Source organism: Dichomitus squalens (genome assembly GCF_000275845.1).
Source record: "Dichomitus squalens LYAD-421 SS1 unplaced genomic scaffold DICSQscaffold_107, whole genome shotgun sequence".
Taxonomy (NCBI): Eukaryota; Fungi; Basidiomycota; class Agaricomycetes; order Polyporales; family Polyporaceae; genus Dichomitus; species Dichomitus squalens.
Genome location: NW_006766989.1, coordinates 23,430 through 38,219, shown reverse-complemented (window position 1 = coordinate 38,219; position 14,790 = coordinate 23,430). Strand labels below are relative to the sequence as shown.

Here is a 14,790-nt window from a genome sequence, read left to right as displayed (position 1 = left end):
CCTGGTTGAACCCGGGGGGCGAAGGCCTCTCCCACGGGTGGCAATGGCAGCGGATAGCCTGCAACTCACCTAGAAGGGTTGTTGATTGTAAGAGGCTTGTTAGAGCGATGAAAGGAGATGTTCGAGTGAACTGAACTGTAGATTGGGGGTACAGAGGTCCCCTATATATACTACTGTACATCTGTGGCTACGTAGTACTATACAGTACATTCCCAGGATGCACAGTCGCACAGAGAAGCAGTGCGTACACAGCGAAGCTGTGTGTGTACCACATGAGTAGTACAGCCTCAGTTATTGCAGTAACCGGCTGTGCCGTTCCATATCTTGTGACGGCTGTGTTAGGCAAGCTGTGTAAACCAGCGCCTGTTCAACAGTCTGGACACTCAGGTGTTTGAGATTGAGGACCCTGACAATGAGTGGGCTGTTAGTGAGATTGTCGGACACGTTGGTAAAGGGACTGACGCGATTTTCGAAGCCGAGTGAAAGTCCGGGGACTGGACTTGGATTCCTTTTCAAACAGCTGAACCGTTAGGCGCGTTAAGAATGTACCTGGAGGCGTTAGGACTAGAGTCAGTCGATCAGCTCCCCGAAGGCTTGGGGACGCCGCCTCCTGACGACCCACAGATTTTCTCGGGTCATGTCGACATATTCCTGCAGAGCCTCATCAGTCAGGTCTGCCAGGAATATAACAGGTACGTCGACTCACCGCATTCTTCACCCCAGCCCCCTGTTCTCGATCATCTGCTGCCTACCAGCTCCTCCCGTCGACGCAGACACTGCCGCTCGAACCCGCAAGCCGCCACTGCTCACCATGCACGTCCACTCGACCCTCTGCCCGGGCGGGACCTACTCCTCACTTCCGCCCACCTTTCCGGGATCCACGTCTATCCCGCTCAACTCCTCCGCTTGTACCTCGAGCACGAGACTCACCTGTGGGAGCTGGTCAGCTGGGGCAAGAATTTCGATTTCGCCGAGCACCCGATACCGGCCGGTATAGACACGTTCGTGGCGATCTGGAACGAGGACACGCACAGCCTGTACGGGTTCTCGTCAGTCGATCCCAACTCGGGCGCTATAATACTCACCACGCGCCCTCCCCCTCCCGCCGAGCTCCTCTATCCCACGCTCCTACGCGAGGAGAAGTTAGAAGACCGGTTCAAGCTCTCCCGCGAGGAGCGACAGCTCTTGGAGAGGCTCAAGGCTGACGCCGCCATGCGCGAGTCCGGCCGCATCGAGAAGTCTCACCGTCAGTACGAAGGGCGCGAGGCTCGTCGCAAGAGCAAGGCCCATCTCGGGGCCCACTCCTCGGCCATGCGCAAGGTCGCCTCGGCTCTGGCCACTACCCTCGACCTCCAAAACCAAGCGGGTCTCGACCTGGGTTTCGAGGCGGGGTCTCCTTCGAACGCGGGTTCCCCGGGGGGGACATCGGCCTCTCTCAACTCCTCAACGTCCCGGACTTCGCGTCCGAAACCACTCACGCGGGCGGGGAGGACACGGCCATGGAATTCAACCCCGACGCTACCGAGGGCGACGCGAACGCTTCCTAAACATGGACGCCCCGCCCCCGCACCGGCGCGGTCGTCCAGGAGGGCGTATGTAGCGCCTGCGTCGTGCGCTACTACTCTTCTCTCCTTTCGTACCTGATCGACTCCGTGCTTCGGGATTGTCTCTCCTCTATCTCTGCTTCTCTTATCTTACTTGTACCTGGCCCGAGTCTTCCCGAACCTTAGACTTACTATAGCGCCCGAAAATCCATATATAAGAAGACTCTGTATGTACAACAATCTAGCGTTCAATCGAGACTCTCATAACCTGTCAGTACCTCGAGCGAACCTCTCCGATTCCCTCTCGTGACGCGCCACCTACCCCTTCGGGCCAGCGAGCGCGTCACCCGGGCTCCCCCAGCAACTATTCACGGATGTGAGCCCCAGCTACGCTTAAAAGGCAGTCAGGCATCGCGGCATGACCTGGTTGAAAGGTGCAACGCTGACACACTGACGAGCGACTGTCTGTGAGTGAGGGTTATACCTGTCAATAATTCCATTCGCGCAAGGGTTTGTTTGGAGCCAACGTATGCTACGTCTTATGACGGAGATTTTACGAATAGGAGCGAGAAGTTCCTGCAGAATCTGGCTACGGACACCATCTACTTTGTTCACCACACGATCTTGAGCAGCAGGCTCCTCGTCGTCTCCGACCTCATACTGGAGCAGATGGCAGATGTCGCCGTCAGCATACCGGGCGAGCACCAAGTAAATCGGTTCAGACAGCTCCGCGTTGCTCCCGTGGTTGATACAGTGGGTATTGATCCGATAATCGTTCGTAGCCCACAAGCTCGACAAACCTCCGGCATCACAGGATCAGGTTGGGTGCCCTGCCATTCGCGTGGAGTGCAATTGGTCTGCTTGGAAAATCTTCGTCGTGTCCTGAGAAGACATCTCGTCGAGACTCCATTCGTGCGACAAGATCGTGTGGGGACATGCTGAACTGAAGTAGTCGCTGAGAGTCATATTGCTTGTCTAGCGAAGCAAAACATGAGAGATTGCCTACGAGAAACAATGGTCAGTTCAATGCTAGGTCAGGTTTGTATTGTATACCCCACGTCCGAAATTGTGTCGGAGACGATGGTAGAAGGAGAGGCCGCTCAACAAGAGAAAGACTGACATGTAAGTACCAACCTTGAGCCGACACGCCAGTATGACAGCCCGCCGGGCCCGGTGGAGGTCGCGAGCGATTGTGTTACACAGATCAAAACTACGTGAGCGAGCGTGGAGAAAGGAGGAACTTAGTCTGTCCCGTTGTGACCCCGCGCATTTATGTATGCTTGGACTCGATGCGCGGCAAAGGCACTATAGTGTAGTGGTTTATCACTTGGGATTTTGAACATGCTGGCTGGTCGGCCTCTTCTCCAGGTTGGCCGGTTAGCGTGGATCTTCCCAGAACCCAGGTTCGAACCCTGGTAGTGCCTCTGGATGACTTTTGCTAGCTCCACCACCACCTTGGCATGGCTGTCAGCTTTACTCTTTCCTCGAGCAAGTTCTTGTCGCGCAAACGGTCTGTCCTCAACACGAGAGGCCATACGCATGAAGAATCTTATATCACGACGGTACAAATTAACCCTTTGCTCATTCTTCCGCCCAAATCGCCTACTCGAGCGCAATACCGCCCTGCTTCATGTTCCATCCCAGCTGCTCGTATGTCCACCCGAAAATCCTTCCGTCGGAGCTGTTCTTATGGTACCTCAGGAGCGATCGATGCATTCCGGCTTTCTTATGGATAGCATCAATAGCCAACATGTCCTCGTCCGCGAGTTTGATCAGCTATAGCGTTCGTGACGATCAGAAAGTCGGAAACTTGTGATAACCTGTCGGAGGACGCGCTCACCGAGATGTTCTGCTTGATTCGCTCTGGGTTCTCGCTCTTTGGAATCACCACCGTACCGCGTTGTACACCCCAGCTGAGGGCGACTTGGCCAGGAGTGGAGTTGTGCGCTTGTGCAATCCTGACGATATCGGGGTCCTCAAGGAAGACCGGTTTGCCATCATATTCTTTCGGACGGCCTGGATCACACCTCAGCCATTGGTCTTCTGAGGGACTGGGGAGGGACGCAATACATACCCAGCGGCGAGTAGGCAGTCAGAACAATCCCCTTCTCATCGCAATACTTCTTGAGCTCGAACGAGGGCAGACATGGATGGCATTCGACCTGATTCGTCGCCGGTACCACCGTTGTCTCCTTCAGCAACACTTCCAGTAATTTGACTGAGAAATTCGATACGCCGATCGAGCGGACCTTCCCGGTCCCAAGAAGTCGCTCCATGTCGCGCCACGTGTCGATATATGTTGGGCTTTCGTCATATGAAATCGTCTTGTTGTCTTCGGTATACGCCTGGGGCCAGTGGATGAGGTATAGATCAACATAATCGACGCCGAGCTTGTCGAGGGACTCCTGCAGCGATTCGGCGACCCGGTGGTGGTGGTGGTTCGGTAGTTTGGTCGTCAGAAAGATTTCTTCGCGAGGGACACCAGATTCCCGGATAGCCTTGCCGACTTGTTCTTCATTAGCGTAGCCATAGGCCTAGAGCACGTCATGTTCGTTCAGATGCACGGTACGCTGGAGATCTCACAGTGTCAATATGCCTGTATCCAAGCTATGCTGTATCAGCCTCGACTTGATGTCTGTGCAGGCGAGTGCAGCTCACCTGTAGTGCCGTCTTACACATCTGCTCTGCGACCTCTCCACCACCGTCGGGGCCCAGCCACACCCTACAGGTTACAATTCGTCAGATCGCGCATTCCGAATGAAACCAAGGAGCCTCTACAAGTCGACTTTCATGTACACAGAATAGTAAAGTTACTGATAGCAGCACCTACCACAACATTCTCCGCACGACGTCCTCCCTCTCTAGCTCGTGTGCCAGCACAAACCATACCAGATACGGGATCTAGCGAACGAACTCACCCTATCCCGACTGAGGGCATCTTATAGCCCGTGTTGAGCGTGAATGACGGGATATCAGCTGCCATCAGCCCGCCAGATGAATCGTGTGAGGACCAAGTAGAGAAGGGATCTCCGAGTCCATGGATGAACTCAGATGGATCCTTTATAACTAGGGGTTGGCTTCGTCGGCACACCTTGACTTCTACGACATGGAGGTGCTCGAAATACCTCACTCCGGACCGTACAATAGCACCTGACCCTCGAAACGGGCCGAGCCGGCACTTACCCAGGCATTTAGATCTCGATTCGGAATGGCCTCGCGGAATGCTACGATTCGACGGCCAAGTAGTCGAGCAGTGATACGAACGGTTCATCAACGAATTAACGTACTTGATACAGGTGGTGTCCATGTGTCACTAATGTCCGATACCAGTTATGACCAGAACCTACGGTGTCGCCAATCAAGTGGTGAACGTCCTTTGAGTTACTTGCTTCCCTCCTGATCGAGCGGTGACTTCTGTACTAATCGTTCCTTTACGCTCAAGCGCGATCCGTCCCTGGTGTCGATAAAAGCCCTCAAACCGGATATCCAACTCATACACCTCCGACACCTTCTTATCTAGTTCCAACCCGTCTGCACAAGGGTAGCTAAATGCTAGCCGGACCTGTCGACCTTTCGAGCCGAACGTGCACCGGCCGTCCTTCCACGATTGTACCAGCATCGACTCCTCGGGAATGACGTCCGGTTCTCGCTCCGGTGCGCCAATGGGCTTAGACGAGCCAGCCTTGGCGACATAATCGTCAAGTATGGTGCCGAGCTCAGAATCGAAGCGGACGGTCGCCCATAGCTGGGCCTTCTGTGTGGAGCTTGAGAGGTCAAGTGGGCAGACACCGATGTGGACCGTGAACGACTCGTAGGCCAGGAACGAGACGGTCCTGTAGTCGCCCGGTGCATTCAGTCTGAAACCCTTGCTGGGGATCTCCGGCAAGAGGTATCCCAAGTCTCGCAACCTCTGTACGGACCGAGGTGATAGGACGATAGTGCAAGGGGGCTCGAAGAACACCATGGAGGACCTAGGGGAGGAGGAAGACAAGATCGCACTCCTTGGCGTGCCGACGCTGGATGTGCCGTCATGTGAGTGGATATGCACTTCCTTCAGCTCTGGTTGAACCAGGATACGAGCGTACTTGCCGGAGGGCTGGCGTATCTTTGCAGTCACAGCGAGGTCGCTATGCTCGAAGACAGAGAGGCGGGTCGCGCGATAGTAGGGATTACGGCGCCCACCTTGGGCGATGTATCCTCCGACACGAAACTGGTTGCTCATCGTCGAGCGCGGATGCGACCGTAGGTACAGCGCAATGATACGTCTCTGCTTATCCTCGCAAGCTAGTAGGGCGAGGGCAGCGTGGACGAAGGATGTACGAGTGATGCTGATAAGAGGGAATGTGGTGCGGATGCCAAGGCTCGACGTCGTGTATTCCGGGGAGGTCTCTCCGACGCCTAATCGGTCACAGAGGCTCCGCTGAGAAACGGGAATGATGTCCGTGCATCCGGAAAAGTCCGCAGGGGAAGAGGCAAGGAGAGTCTCGACGTTGGATTGAGGTGCGTAGTCATGTTCCTTGGCGCTGGTGACGAATGCGCCAGAGTGGTAGTCGTCGAGGATGCATCCCCAGGCGAAGATGCTCTGGTCCGGGGACTTTCGGATAATCTCCTCCTGCAGTCTAATGAAAGCATGTCTGCCTTCTCCGTAGATGGTGGGCATGTAGACCCCGAAGATGCCCATGAGACAGTACGCTTGATCCTCGATGCGTTTGGTCTCCCTTCGTGCAGCCCACGACATTCGGCATGCGACACTGATATCTTCGACCTTGCGCTTGTGCATGAGCACGCGCCGATCGATGCCCGTCACCTCTTCGATGAGGTCCGCGAGGGTGCGCTTCGACCCGATGACCTCCCAGTCTCTAGAGAGGAAGATGACGGAGTGAGGGGCGATGAGCTCCTGCAAAGTCCACCCGCGCTTATGCCACCTGCTTCTCCGGAACGAGGAGGCGGGGCTGCGGGGGTCCTCCTCCTTCAGGTTCGGGACGTCGTCCAGCAGCGCGTAACACATGGCCGCACCTTGATACCACGCGTACATTGAGTTAATGGCCTCAGAGAGTTCCGCGCTGTTGGTCTTGTCGATGCAGCAAGTATCCGCCCAAAGCCAGCGAAAGCCATCGTGCCGTGCCTTCGCACATGCGTTGCGGATCTTCTCTGACGGAGGGTGTAGTACGCGGTCGCGCGCCCGATGGAGTATGCCCCGGGTGCCAGAAGTGCGAAAGCGAGGAGTCTCTTGGAAAGTCTGCTCATATGCAGTCCAAACATGCGAGAGGATTGCGTATGAGACGTCGTCAGGACTAGAAAACCACTGAAGTTGGATCTTCTCTGTATCGAGAAGCCACATTGACCTGCGGTGTCCGATGAGTGTCTGACAGTGTCCCAAAAAATTAAGGTACGCATTGAAGAAGGTGAAAGGGCTGAAGATCTGAGGATGCTTACCGACGGCGACGCGCTATCGAGAGTGGACGAAGGCGAGTCGAGGGATTGACACAGGAGTGCGGGGGGCGCGAAGGTGACACTCTCAACTTATACCATTGAGCGCACCGAAGGTGATGAGAAGATCGAGGAGAATGTTCTGACACATCGGAGGGGTGTTCCTAGGTTTGGCAGTGAATCTGTGCGGACATCCTTCTGCGGCGAAGAGTCATCCAGGGGATGCACTTCAGAGATGACGAGCTCCCGCTAGCACCCTACCGTAAGTGGCATAACACAAGGCTGTCCTTGAGCCTAGGATACTCATAAAGCAGCTACCTCCGACCACAATCGGCTTCGTGGATTTCGAACCAAGACACCTGTCTGAGAGGGCGCTGAGGCAGTGTTGTGTCGGTCAATGGGAGAACGAAGCTGGCCATGGCTATACGGACCGATAGACAAGGCATCCCCGCCTTTGATCGATATATGAAGTTCTTCAGGCGTCCGGTGGAGATACGCGCGCAAGGTGAACAAACCTGGCCAGAAATACAAGATGAAGATCGAGGTAGAGCGAGCGCTGTGGCGTGCAGGATCTCCGGCGAAATAATCGCCTCGGCCGCCGCCGGTTGCTTCGAGTCCCCTACAGAGATCTATTACTCCTATGTAGTTGGGCCGTCCCGCCAACGAATGCCCTCACAGCCAGGTGAAAATCAATCACGTCCTATTCCGTCGTCCTCTCGTTCAATCCAGCGTTTCTCGTCTCCTTGCTGTCCGCGAAGTTCCCATGGGCGCTTGATGTCAGTCGAGCGCCGGCATTTGGCCGTGGGAAGCGACCGTCGTATCCGGACTTGAGATCGACCCACCGACAACTCCAATCTGGAGCTCATAAACAAGGACTCTGACTTCTACTCAACGCGACTCCATTACTGATTATTTCATCACAACGCAAAGCCACCTTTGCTGCGAGGTCGGATCGTTTGCCTGGCTTTTCCAGACAGTCTCAACCCCGGCTCGGAATCGATAGTGTCTGGGCGACCCTGCGCCGCAACTGCCGTAGTAGTACACAAGCTGCCCAACGAGTTACGGCCATCCATTCTCAAGTATACCCTCGAGAGGCAAGATCTGCCCCTTTTGTGCGCAATTCAGGAGCTGTCCCCGGTCGTGCTGTTGCGGTCTCTTGTACACGGTGTGAGCGGGTTGTGCTGTTGAAGAATGTAAGGTTATCCCTGATTCTTTCCTTGCAGAGCTGACACTCTCCATACCATAGGATTGAGTGTATGCTGAGCATCACGTAAATCATCAAAGCCGGCAGCGGAGCCGCTGAGGAATCAGCTCCAAAGGTGCAAGTTATGTTCAATATCCAAGCTGACCGTCTCGCCGTTCATATAATCATAGCCTCAGGGATCTAGTATTTACCCTTGAGCGAGAAATATTCACTCTGTGACACAAAAACGCGATCAACTTGACCATCCAAAAAGTTGGATATGCCCCACCGCGATCCCAATAGCGTGCTACCTATCCTTCCTCCAATAGATGTCAAGCAAGAGTAGTGGGCGCAGTTAGAACCGATATCCCATTCTATGGGCTCCCGATCCCTATCAATGCTGTAGCATTCTGCAGTTTGGTATTTTTGACAGCTAGGTAACCGCAACACGTCCTTAGCGAATTTCCCATTCTAACATGTTCACAGCTCACGTCTTGACACTAATGCGGGGTAGACGTCGTGCTCAATAGCAATGCCTCTCAACGTCTCAGACTTTCATTCGAGTAGCTCCCGTTGGAACAACTCTTGGTGTGCCTATAAGACTGCAAGGCCTTTTCCTGACGTCACCCCCACCTACTGCATATCATCCAGTATCCGCTCTAATGCTATCGCGGCGGCCCGTAGCGTGTGCACAACCATCCTCCTGAGAGTTATTTCCGCCTTTTCGCCTGTGCGCCATGAATACTCCTCTATCGCATGTCGTACTCACTTATCGGGGCAAGGCATGTGAGCGTTCGAGTCTGCTGCCGGCACTCCGTACGCCATACGTTCGCCCGTCTTCTCGTAAGAGAATCTTTCCTTCTGACCACCAATGCTGATACAGAGCATGTAGATTCGACAATACATCTCTTCGATACTGATAACGCAATCTCTGAGAGTCCGGTTAAGAGGGACGGATGCCTACATCAGCCATCCGATACGTCTATGCGAACCCCTCCTCGTTCCGCGATGTCGATCCGCGAAGAATCTCTCGGGCCTGATGGGATCCCTCGGGATGCCCCCACCCCGGACTCCATGTCCAGCAAAGACGAGAAGTCCTTCGGTAGTCAAGTCGAGCAGGTCCTTTCCGTCTCATCTTTAGAGAAAGGCGACGACGGCGTCGACGAAGATGATCCTCTCGAGCATTTTGGCACAGATGACCCGTTTCCCATGGATCCTGACGCTCCGGAAGAGCAGCAGTTTACATTCCGCGCGGTCTTCGTGGGATGTGCCCTCGGTGCAGTCATCTCTGCAAGCAAGTAAGCCTTTGCGTCGTCGAGCACCCGTTGTTAGCTCAACATCCGTTTCCGCTAGCGTGTACCTCGGTCTCAAGACGGGCTGGACGTTCGGAGCATCTCTCTTTGGATCCATCTTCGGATTTGCCATTTTGAAGTCGATGTCTAAGGCACTCCCCGACCGTCTAGGTGGCGGTTATTTCGGGCCCAAGGAAAACATCTGCTGTCAGAGTGCTGCCACCGTAAGTGAACAGACCACCATGGTGATCTCATCGAAGCAAACATTCATGATCTGTAGGCGGCGGGATCTCTAGGGCTGTTGTTCACCTCAGGCTTCCCGGCAGCATATCAACTTGGCTTACTGGGTGAAAATCCTGTGGCGGACTATGGGTGAGCTCTATCGTCCTAATCATCCGAGTCAAATTGTACCGACAGCGCCGTCCGTCCAGCCGTCTGATCACGTTCACACTCGGCTGTGCCTACGTCGGGATATTCTTTACCATGCCTCTTCGACGACTGTATATCCTCAAGCTCAAGCTTCCCTTCCCGAACTCTGTCGCTGCGGCATACACGATTCGCTCGCTGCACGTCGGCCGCCACGCCGCCGCTAATGCCCGAAAGAAGACCTTGGCTCTCGTGACCTCTTTCCTCTTGGCGATTGTATGGCGAGTTACTAGCGAGTACGCACCCGGCATAATGTGGGACTGGCACTGGGGTTGGTGGTTCTACAGCGCGGGATGGAAGTGGATCATTGCGGCCGAGAATTGGGTGAGACTTTCCCTCTCGTCGTCCGCGTCGTATTGGGATGTCTGCTCATCTGCTCATCAGGGCTGGATATGGGAGTGGACGCCAGCATTTATAGGCGTAGGCTTGCTCGTTCCGCTCACTTCTTCAATCTCCTTCGTAGGCGGCTCCGCCCTTGCTTGGGCAATCATAGGTCCTGCGCTTGTCGCAACCAACGTAGCGTTCGGTATTCCGGCCACCAAGACGGGCGAGTTCCCGGAGTATCTCAACTACGCGAACATGGTGCTAGACGACCCGGTCAATGCGCCCTCTCCGAAGTACTGGATGATCTGGCCCGGATGCGCCGTCCTCCTGTGCTCCAGCCTGGCAGAGATCGTCGCGAACGGAGGTGCCGTACTCCGGAGCCTCTCGGTAGGGTTCGGACCGACGGCAGAAGCTGTCAAGGGGTTCATCCTCAGGAAACCCCGTGAAGGAGGATACACCGACGGAGCCAAGGTAGACGAGTTCCCAGACCCCGCCCCGCTCGATGAACAAACGCCATGGTGGATGTGGACTGGCGGCCTGACCATAGGGAGCATCATCACCATTATCATCATGCGCTACCAATTCGGCCAGAACGCAGGAGTGACCATCCTCGCCATCCTCATCTCGTTCATCTTCTCGCTCATCGGCGCAGAGTGCGCGGGGCGCATCTCCGTCATCCCTGTGACAACCTTCGGGAACTTCGCGCAGCTCGTGTTCGGGGGCGTCTCGAAGGGCATGGGTGTAGCTCCCGCCGCAAATCAGCTCAACAACGGCTTGACGGGTATGATCACCCTCGCTGTATCAGAGCAAGCTGCAGACATGCTTGGTGGGTGGCGATGGACGACGTGAGTTTATGTGCGCGCTGACGTGCCACATCACATACGTAGGTGACCTGAAGACAACGCATCTGCTCGGCGCATCCCCGCGCGTCCAACTCTATGCCCAATGTTGTGGCGCGCTTGTGTCCATCTTCCTGTCTGCGGGGATGTACGTCGTCTTCGTCAAGGCGTATCCATGCATCAACGAGCTCAGCACGACGACCTGCGCCTTCCCCGCCCCGGACGTCGGAGCATGGCGAGCCGTCTCAGTCGCGGTCTCCTCTCCCTCCTTACCTGTCCCTCGCTCGTCTGGCATCACCGCACTCTGTCTGGGTGCTCTGACAATCATCTCGACGTTCGTCAAGTTCCAATTCGTCCGACCCGAGAGGCGAGTCTGGTTCCCGAACTGGAACGCGGTCGGCATCGCGTTCATCCTCGGTCCGCTGTGCACGTACCCCATGGCGATGTTGTTCGGCAGCCTTGTCGCTCTCATCTGGCGCAAGTACTGGCCGGTAGGCGCGATGATGTACTGCTATGCGGTCGCGGCGGGCATGATAGCCGGGGAGGGTTTGGGAGGCATCGCGAACGCGGTATTGCAGATCGCAGGGGTGTCGGGCGCAGCGAAGGGCACCAGTGTGGGGTGCCCAGCGAACGTGTACTGTGGATAATGCGGACTTCTTGGGGCTGGGCTACACATCTCGCTTGCTAGCAGAGCCCAGCAGCCATCATTCCGGTATGATTTACACAGCGGCTACGTTCATACTCTAGATATACAGACCTCAGACGGATTGATCATCGAGTTCAGTTCAGTGACTTTTGAAGGCTATCTTTTCCAGGCGACGCGCCTCGCATGCGCACGATATGTTACCCCGACTGATTCGCATTACCGATAATATATAGTTAAACAGACCGCAGCAGGCGAGTTCATCGGGGCCTTGACGCTCAATCACCGTACCAAGAGAGGAGTGTACAGAGGGTACCGGGCGCAACGGAGCATGTACAGTATCGTATTGCAATTACCGTGATGAGGTTGAGAGGGAGAAGGAAGGAGGAGAGTGGAGCACATCTACAGAGGGTACCGCGCATAATAGTGGGTGAGGAGACAATCCAGAGTATCATGAGAGATGACGAGACAAGATGACAACGACGACGGATGACAGCACAGAAGGAACGACGAAGACAGACGGCGACGACACGCGCACCTCGCACCCTCCCGACCACAGCCCCACACGATAGCGGCGGGACGGCCGTGCGCCCGCTCACTCGTCCATACACCAGATCTCCAGGCGGCCCTCGGGCCTGCCCTTGGCGCTATGGCGCGCGGTCTCGATCGCGAGCTCGTAGTCCATCTCGTCGCGCAACGTCACCTTCCCGCCGTCCTCGTCCTTGAACTTCATGCCGAGCGCGCCCGGCACGACGCCGAACTTGCGCGTCACCATCTCCATGAACTCCTCGAACGGCGTCTCGGGCAGCAGCGCCATCCCCCGCACCTCCTCGCGGTAGTGCAGCTTCACCCGGATCTTCACCATCTCGAACATGTCCTCGTACTCCCCGCTCACGTACCCCTCCTCCTCCTCCTCGTACCCCCCGTAGAAGCTCGAGCCCGCGCGCGAGCCCGGCCCCCGGCTCGCCGCCGTCCCGCGGCGCGTCAGCTTCCGGCGCATCGACCCGCCCCCGGAGAGGCTCCCCCCGTAGCTGCTCGGCGGTGCGCTCGGCCGCCCCCCGCGCCCGACGCCCTTCGCCCAGTTCGCCACACGCGCCTCCGGCAACGGGGGCACCTCGTTCGCCTCCTCCCCGGTGTAGCCCTCCAGGTAGTCGTCGTAGAACTCCGTCATGCGCGCGCCTGCGCCGCCCCGAGGAGGCGCGGAGCCGGTGGGGCCGGTCGGAGAGCCGCCCTTGCGGATGCTCAGCCCGCGCGTGGGGCCGTTGAGTCCCAGTGGCGCGCTGGGGCCGCGACCTGCGCCTGCAGACGTCGCGCTGCGCGTGAGCGAGGGGCCGGCCGGGGCCGTGGGGGACGTCTTGGGTGGTGTCACCGGCGCGGAACCTGCGCCGCCCACGTTTGCTGCGCGGATGCGCTCACGCGCGTCCGCGGGGACGTTGATCGTCGTCTTCGCGCGCTGGAGGTTGGGCTTCGGGTCGTCGCCATCTGCCGGCTCTGCGCGACCAGATTCGTATCAGACATGATGTCAAGGAGTGTTGAGGTATACGCACTGGGTACGCTCACAGACGGCGCCGCCACCGTCGCCGCCCGCGACAGGTTCGACGTCGGGCCGTCCTCCAGGAAGACGTTGGTGGGCGTCACGCCCTGCTTCAGCCGCACGACGCCGGTGAACTCCGTGAACAGGTCGTTCGTCGACTCCGCCGCCACCAGCTTCGCCTTGCCCAGGAAGTCGCGCGCCTTTGAGTTCTCCAGCTTCTTCTGCGCCGGCCTGTACAGCACCCCCACGGGCTGTGTCCGCGTCCGAATTAGGCTCTGTAGTGGACGGGTTCGATCGAGGGACTCACGATCGAGAATACGGTGTAGCCCTCGCCGCGATCCTGGATGGCGTCGTCGATCACGCCGTGCTCCTCCGTCGCCTTCTCCCGGCGCGCGTCTTCCATGTCCGCCAGACCCTCCTGGGCGTTGCCCATGTAGATCTGGGTGAGACCGCGGTTGAAGAGGACCTCGGCCGAGTAGAGCTTGAACTTGAGCCCGAGCTGCTCATAGTTGATGAACTGGTTCCCGCGGAGGTAGAGGAGGGCGGACGAGAAGTCGTTGTACGCGGCGTCGTATCGGGTGAGCAGAAAGTTTGAGACGCCGCACTGGAAGTATCTGTAGCCGCAGGTCAGTCGCGCAAGTTCGACGATCTCGCAAAGCGGTCGAGGCGGTGCGCTCGATCAACGATCCGCTCCGAATCGGTAGCCATAGCGAGAGCAGACGGTCCCTGAGATGTGAGCGCGGTGGCCCCGAGGACCCAGCGATCGAGCTCTGTCGCCCTTGGGCGTTCACAGGATGCTGCGAGTATTACAGATGGTAGAGGCGCGCTTCCCATGAGCGTGATAAGACTTGGGCGCGGTTGTCAAGTCGGAGAAAGCACGTAGGAAAATGCACGCAAAGAAGGTTAAACGCAAGCTCGCATGCCATGGGCCGCGTGCCTAGGACGCATACGGCACAGGCACTCTCGGATAGACTGTCTGATCGCTGTCAGGAGAGGGGAGACGTCCAACGTCGCGCATGCGGGCGAGGGAGACCCGGACGAGGATGCCAATCGAGCGGAGCACCTAGCACCGGAGCTTAGGCTTGACGGGTCCCCCCTCTGCCGCACACGGACTTGCAGGAGAATGGCGGGGGCGGGGACTGACTGCGCGCGTTGCGAAGGGAAGATACGAAAAGCGAGACTCACGCTACGGCAAGGTACTGGTCGAGCTCGGTGGCAGCAGTAAACTGCTCGACGGCAGCCTCGTGCTCGCCGAGGGTGGCGTAGATGAGGCCGATGTTGGTGAGGATCTTGCTAGAGTCTGCGATCTGGGAGAAGAGCTCCAAGCTCTTTTCAAAGTCTTCCTGGTCGTAGGCCTGGAGGGCAGCGGCCCAGGTTTCGAGTTCAGCCTTGAGGGACATGGAGGGGGATGGATAGTAGTAACGAGGGCCGGTGATGAGAGCGATTAGGGGAGTTGGAGATGGTGAGTAGACGATGGTCGTCGCTGGTGGTCGTGAGTGGCGTGCCGGACGCAGAGGCAGAGAGAGAGAGAGCAAAGAAAGAGAAAGGCGGGGCGGTCAAAGACAAGCACAGAGC

At 57.1% G+C, this 14,790-nt stretch overlaps 5 protein-coding genes and 1 non-coding gene across 6 annotated transcripts; 3 read left to right on the top strand and 3 right to left on the bottom strand.

Annotated features, from left to right (window-relative positions):
- Window positions 1-543: 543 nt before the first annotated feature.
- On the top strand, window positions 544-1,644 carry DICSQDRAFT_175585 (uncharacterized protein; the record flags this gene model as incomplete). Its single annotated transcript, XM_007371472.1, has 1 exon — window positions 544-1,644. The coding sequence occupies one exon, from the start codon at window positions 544-546 to the stop codon at window positions 1,642-1,644; it is 1,101 nt and encodes a 366-aa protein (XP_007371534.1).
- Window positions 1,645-2,845: 1,201 nt separating this feature from the next.
- DICSQDRAFT_t213 lies at window positions 2,846-2,968 on the top strand. The gene has a single exon. It is a non-coding gene; the product is annotated as a tRNA-Gln (tRNA).
- A 90-nt stretch (window positions 2,969-3,058) lies between these two features.
- Window positions 3,059-4,556, bottom strand: DICSQDRAFT_94577 (Aldo/keto reductase). The gene is made up of 6 exons (XM_007371471.1): window positions 4,463-4,556; window positions 4,203-4,266; window positions 4,128-4,151; window positions 3,619-4,078; window positions 3,385-3,560; window positions 3,059-3,320 (listed from the first exon to the last, which is right to left on the bottom strand). The coding sequence occupies exons 1-6, from the start codon at window positions 4,525-4,527 to the stop codon at window positions 3,147-3,149; spliced, it is 963 nt and encodes a 320-aa protein (XP_007371533.1). The 5' UTR covers window positions 4,528-4,556; the 3' UTR covers window positions 3,059-3,146.
- Window positions 4,557-6,108: 1,552 nt separating this feature from the next.
- DICSQDRAFT_23765 (HET-domain-containing protein) lies at window positions 6,109-6,885 on the bottom strand (the record flags this gene model as incomplete). Its single annotated transcript, XM_007371470.1, has 1 exon — window positions 6,109-6,885. A coding segment is annotated over one exon (777 nt), but the record flags the coding sequence as incomplete, so codon positions are not given.
- Window positions 6,886-9,366: 2,481 nt separating this feature from the next.
- DICSQDRAFT_73059 (OPT oligopeptide transporter) lies at window positions 9,367-11,685 on the top strand (the record flags this gene model as incomplete). The annotated part of the gene is made up of 6 exons (XM_007371469.1): window positions 9,367-9,455; window positions 9,511-9,673; window positions 9,730-9,821; window positions 9,881-10,199; window positions 10,260-11,025; window positions 11,087-11,685. 6 exons carry the CDS (start codon window positions 9,367-9,369, stop codon window positions 11,683-11,685), a joined length of 2,028 nt encoding a protein of 675 aa, XP_007371531.1.
- Window positions 11,686-12,276: 591 nt separating this feature from the next.
- Window positions 12,277-14,615, bottom strand: DICSQDRAFT_73056 (uncharacterized protein; the record flags this gene model as incomplete). The annotated part of the gene is made up of 4 exons (XM_007371468.1): window positions 12,277-13,170; window positions 13,236-13,466; window positions 13,523-13,829; window positions 14,401-14,615. 4 exons carry the CDS (start codon window positions 14,613-14,615, stop codon window positions 12,277-12,279), a joined length of 1,647 nt encoding a protein of 548 aa, XP_007371530.1.
- Window positions 14,616-14,790: the final 175 nt, after the last annotated feature.